Source organism: Semicossyphus pulcher, unplaced genomic scaffold (assembly GCF_022749685.1).
Source record: "Semicossyphus pulcher isolate SPU_LCO1_2020_fin unplaced genomic scaffold, fSemPul1.0.p SCAF_11, whole genome shotgun sequence".
Classification (NCBI taxonomy): Eukaryota; Metazoa; Chordata; class Actinopteri; order Labriformes; family Labridae; genus Semicossyphus; species Semicossyphus pulcher.
Genome location: NW_027211615.1, coordinates 28,576,937 through 28,582,936, shown reverse-complemented (window position 1 = coordinate 28,582,936; position 6,000 = coordinate 28,576,937). Strand labels below are relative to the sequence as shown.

General features: G+C 39.1%; 1 protein-coding gene across 1 annotated transcript in view; it reads left to right on the top strand.

Moving 5' to 3' along the window:
• The first annotated feature begins 946 nt into the window (after nt 1-946).
• xrn2 (5'-3' exoribonuclease 2) overlaps nt 947-6,000 on the top strand; it is a 41,674-nt gene continuing 36,620 nt past the window's right edge. The window contains exons 1-10 of the mRNA XM_069657651.1: nt 947-1,147; nt 1,824-1,951; nt 2,906-3,017; nt 3,277-3,388; nt 3,790-3,848; nt 4,002-4,091; nt 4,261-4,333; nt 4,463-4,513; nt 4,648-4,805; nt 5,063-5,137. Coding sequence (XP_069513752.1) covers nt 1,073-1,147; nt 1,824-1,951; nt 2,906-3,017; nt 3,277-3,388; nt 3,790-3,848; nt 4,002-4,091; nt 4,261-4,333; nt 4,463-4,513; nt 4,648-4,805; nt 5,063-5,137 — 933 coding nt within the window. The 5' untranslated portion in view covers nt 947-1,072. The remainder of the gene's footprint in view (nt 1,148-1,823; nt 1,952-2,905; nt 3,018-3,276; nt 3,389-3,789; nt 3,849-4,001; nt 4,092-4,260; nt 4,334-4,462; nt 4,514-4,647; nt 4,806-5,062; nt 5,138-6,000) is intronic.

Sequence of the window (6,000 nt, the reverse complement as noted above, 5' to 3'; positions counted from 1 at the left end):
TCCAGCGTAAATGTTTATGGAAATGGCCCGTCGGAGCAGGCCAAGTGTTTTCCATCAGCAGCTCTTTGCAGTAATAATACTGCAGTGTTGATGTCAGACCCGCCCTGCCTGAAGAGGGGAGGCTAATGGCCCTGTCTCCCCCCTTTCCCTCCCCCCTCCTCCTCCTCCCATTCCTGCATGAACCAGAGAGATGAAGAGGGAAAAAAATACCTAATTCACCTTAAATGTGGTGCTGCAGGGTTGGGAAGCGAGAGGGCATCTGTTCACAGAGTCCCCATTAAAGGAACATTATGTAACATCAGGCTGGATGATGGAGATTCAACAGCAATGCAATTACAGGGAATATGCACACGATACTACAAGAAGCACATATTACAAACATTTGGTTATAGTTGCAAACTTGCATCATGAAATGAGGAGACAAATGAAAGCATTTCTGATGGGTAATGTATCAGTTAAAAACAATAAAGTTAATTCAATACAAATGAAAACTGAATTTATATCTTAAACAGGAACAGCAACTGACTTCAATGACTTAACTTCCTGATTTCATAACAAATAACGCAAAGTAAATGCTGCATTGGGACATTTTAATGAAGAAACACGTTAAGGTGCAGTGACAATTTCTAAATTTACATGAATAAAATTCATATTGAAAATAAAAATCTAAATAAATAAATATATCTAAATAAATAACTACAGACAACAAAATTGTCAAGGGATTTATGAGTGCGTTAAAAATAGGAACACAAAATAAAAAAGAAACGTACACATTCATATTAAAATATTACCCCAAATCTGAGATGTTTTAGGGTTAGGGGCATGGTCAGAAAATGCCTGCAGTACCGTATCTGGCCTTTGGGTGCGCTGTTGTTCCATGTGACGCTACGAAATGCTCCGGAAAAGGTCGATATGAACCGGAAAGAGTACACAATGGTCACGGCCAACAGCATGTAGCCGTATTCTTGGACTCTTTCGCAGAAAGTCGCGTGTTTTAATTAAGCTATTTTAACTGTTTCGTACGAGTTCACATTTTTTATAAGCTGACATAAGAAAAAATCGTTAGCCGGAGATGGGAGTCCCGGCGTTTTTCCGTTGGCTTAGCCGAAAATATGCGTCAATCATTGTGCATTGTGTTGAGGAGAAGGTAAGTGAGTAGCATGCAAGCTAGCAACTGAACCTGTTTACGTTAGCGGGAAGGTTTAACGTGTGATACATTAATACATCTTGTATAAGTTAATTTTGTGTCTTCTTGCCCGTTTATCCTGCGTCGTATGTGCGTTTGTGAGCTTTTAACATTTCCGTTGCTCAAACATTAGCTGGCTACCTTGCCTGATGCTAACAACACATAAAACAACGGAAGTTTGTGGACTTCCTCGTGGGAATGTAAACAAAACGGCGCGGTTGTTTATCCTTAACTTTAAACAGCCATCTTTAACATACTGAATTAGACAAACTTAAGGTTGCGTTACTTAAACTTCAAACAATCATTAACGGTCGACAACCACGTTAAAAAGTCGACGTTGTTTGAAAATATTGAGCAACCTATAATGATAATAATAAGACATGACTCTTACCCACAGAGGAAAGATTAAAGGGCATATATATTGTTTTCCACATTAATTATTATACATGATTATAAAATTAAAACATTGGAGGCTGCGTGTCTTTATGCCATGTTTTGCCATGTATTGCCATGTGCGTACTAGGTGTCTCAGTTTTTTAGGCCTTGGGCGCACCAGCCAAACAATTGTCTACGGATAGCTTAGGATGTCTACATGCAAAGTGATCTGATCTGCATGTTTCCTGTTTTAACTTCACAGGGTAAAGAATGCAATGGAGTGCGTATCCCCGTTGATACAACCAAGCCGAACCCCAACGAGGTGGAATTCGACAATTTGTACTTGGACATGAATGGGATCATTCACCCATGTACACATCCAGAAGACAAGTAGGAACACCTCTATGTGCAGTTTACTAATATATTTTTTATTTTTTGGGTAACATCACTAATTTTTTGTGACTTTTTTTGTGTATGTTATGCTAAAGAATTTGACATACGGTTCCGGGAGAGCAAGATACACAACTTCTTGAGAGAGTGCCTGCTTTACATTATTATTTGGCACATAATTAAACAACTTAATCTGTACCTGTTACAATTATTTTTCATCTTTAACGGTCAAGATAGAGTATTCATTTGCAAGATTTGTTTAATATTCTCTGATTTGCTGCTTTTATATCAGTTATATGAATGTGTAGTCTATGGGTTTTAGACTGCTGCTAGGACAAAGCCAGCAAGCTGATGGTGTCACTTTGGCTCTGGGAACTGTGACATATTTTGATAATCTTTTCACTATTTTCTGACTTTTATTTGATTTAATAATAACTTTTTACAGTTATCTGAACATTTATAAATTGATCATTTGTATCCATCTGAGCGTTAATGGGGCAACTTTGATGAGCACAAGGTTTCAAAGGAGTCAAGGTTTCTTTTGTTTTTCTGTGATCAAACCTGGATGTTGGATTCTACTAGCGATAAAAGTTTGCTAAAGTTGCTAAGGATGTAGAAGGAACAAATTCCCTGTTAAAGGAAGTTTTTCTGCCGCTGCTCCAAATGTTGATTCATGTTGGGTCTCTCTCTAAAAACATGATAAAGAGTATGGTCTAGACCTGCTCTTTTTGTAAAGTGTCGCGAGGTAAATTGTTAATCTGTTGGACCGACTTCCATATAAAAATGTTTTATGCCATATTTTACAACAAGATCATGTTTGTTTATGCTGATCGATGAAACTCTAAAATTATTTTTTAAATAATTTCGTTACGACAAATCCCCAAATATAAGTGGTTAAAAAATGACACCATAGAAAGCTGAAACAACTCACGTCGTGAACTCTGCTTCCCACAGACCTGCCCCCAAAAATGAGGATGAGATGATGGTCGCCATTTTCGAGTATATCGACCGTCTGTTCAATATCGTACGGCCCAGGAGAGTTCTCTACATGGCCATCGATGGAGTGGTGAGTAACTTGCAGAGACAGAAACCAGCAGTCAAACTGATGTCTGGGTCAGAGCTCACATCCACTGCTGAAAACTGACACAAGGCTAATTTTAGCCTCTCCCAGAATCAAACATTAAGACTTTATATTTTAAATATTCTTTTTCATACAGCGTTTCTCATTCATCTCCACTATTCCAAACAATATGTTATCTGAGTTGTTATGAACAGGAACATGGCTGTAGTACAGTAGAAATAACACCCTGTGTAACTGTGACCAGGCTCCTCGGGCTAAAATGAACCAGCAGCGCTCTCGGCGGTTTCGCGCCTCCAAAGAAGGAGTGGAGTTGGTGGAGGAGAAGAATCGCATACGAGAGGAGATCATCGGGAGAGGTGTGTGGTGTTTTTTTATTAGCTGCGCTCCCTGAGTGTTGTAGTCAAATGAGGAAAAATGGCTGAGTGGTAATTTTTGTGATCTTTGAGAGCTTTTATGCAAAATTGTACAGATGTGCTTTCACGCTCTAAAAACAAAACTTCTGTGCTACTTTTTCACTTTGGTAGTTACAGTTTGAGTAAGAATCATTAATGCACGTCCATTTAAATCCCTGTTTGCTGTGATATCACCTCATGAATCTGAAGTGTTTACACACAAATAGCTTGAATTTTCTGTCCAGAACAAATCAGACGGCTCACTCAGGAGGAGGAAATAAATCCTCCTTGACAAACATTTGAAGAGGAGTTTTTTTAGTGTTCATTCTCAGCTTGAACTTCTTTGTTCTATATTTTCTTTACAGGTGGTTATCTTCCACCTGACGAGATCAAAGAGAGGTTTGACAGCAACTGTATCACTCCAGTAAGTTCTGCTTTCAGTTAAGTTAAATTCATGATCTAAGCTAATTGTTGTGAGAACTGGACATCTTTCATTGCTGCTTTTTATAATAATGTTGTTTACATTTGTGTTTGTTGCTATATTTAATAATGTACATTTGATTTCTTACCTCTCCAGGGAACAGAGTTCATGGACAACCTGGCACAATGTCTTCGATACTATGTTGCAGACAGACTCAGCAACGATCCAGGATGGAGGAACATCACAGTGCGTCTTATTTCTATATTTAATAACTTTTATTGTTTAATAGACAAATTGGTTGATTTAACTCTGCTCTATAAGTGTTCAGCTCTCTGCAGGTGATATGTTACAAGCTGGTCGTATAAATACAGTAAATAAAGACATTTACCTTAAGTTACATTTTCTGTCTATCCAGGTGTTGCTGTCTGATGCCAGCGTTCCCGGAGAAGGTGAACACAAGATTATGGACTACATCAGGAGACAGAGAGGTACAGCTGTTTACACTTATACACTTGAATTATTGATGCAAGTGGTTACATTAAAGCACATTTAAAGAGACATCCTTCAACAACAACGGAAGTTATATAATGATTCATGTTTTTGATTCCCTTTTACAGCTCAACCCAACCACGACCCAAACACACACCACTGCCTGTGTGGAGCTGACGGTAAGCCTTTAATCCCACACGAGAATAAGTACAAATCAACACACATTTAAAAATGTTTAGATTTTAGTACCTTGTTTCACTGTTAACCACCTTCTTGAATAACGCCTTCTCTGTCTGTGGTGGCTGATAATCAGCTGACCTGATCATGCTCGGCCTGGCCACCCATGAGCCAAACTTCACCATCATCAGAGAGGAGTTTAAACCCAACAAGCCCCGCCCCTGCGCGCTCTGCGGACAGATAGGCCATGAGCTCAAAGACTGTCAGGGGACGGCCAGAGAGAAACAGGGACAGGTGAGATCTGCAGAGAGTGTGTGACATGTAATCGCTGTGCTTTTAATAACAGAATCAATGCTTGAATACCAGATTAATTTACCTCTGCTAAATAAACAAGCTGCAAAGAAATGTGGGATAAATGTCGGAGCAGTACCTTCTGGTTTGTGTGGTGCCCTGAATTGTTGTCCTATTTGCAGATGTATTCATGTTTTAAATTGTAACGACTCTCTGTGCATCCATCAAAGAGACTTAATGTCTGTTTTCTTCTTTTTCAGCATGATGAGTTTGCAGACTCGATGCCGACGTCTGAGCAGGAGTTCATTTTCATCAGGCTCTGTGTGCTGCGCGAGGTAGGATGTTTATGTTCTTCTTATTTAGAAAGTGACATCAGTTGACCAGAGGTAGTGTTATATTGTCTGTGTAATGAATGTCCATCACGCGGATAAAAAGGAGCTCCATTTCTTCACATGCCTGATTTTCTGTGGCAGTGTTCACACAAACACAGGCGACATGTCTGTTGCATGTGGTGTTGCTATGTTGCTCAAATTTGTTTACTTATTTTCAGTGGAGAATGTTTTTTTTTCTCTCCATTTAAATGTATTTTCTGTTTGCTACATCAGCGCCCCAGTAGGTAATACGTCAATATATGCATCAATACAGACATGCACTTACAGTTATTGTATGTACACATACATACAAATCCTTCTTGCAAGTACTCTATACCCTCTTTAATGTGTTACATCTCTAATATAGGCCAAACAGGCCTTCCATATTTGCCTAGTTTTGCTTTGGACGTTATTTACCTGAGCAATCATGTTTTCAAAGGCAGCTGTCTCTGTCATGAGTTTAAGCCACTCTGTCCAGACTCTGCTTTTCTTCTGCCTGGTAGGACAACAGATTGATGATTGGGGGGGATTCTGGAAGAGGCTGTTTAAGACAGCCTTCAAGACTTTTCAGTATCACCTTCCAGAACGGTGGTACCATGAGGCAGTTCCATCGAGCGTGGAGGAATGTGCCCACTTCTGTATTATGTCCAACATTTATTATCCTTGGTTAGGCCCATTTGAACGGGTTCAGAGGTGTGAAAAAAAATGTATATACAATTTTATAATGGATTTAGATACTTACAACATTTGAGATCACTTCCTGCCAAAAGTCTTCCCTAATAAGATCGTTTTACTATATTAATCTCAAGCTTTTACAAACTCTAGTT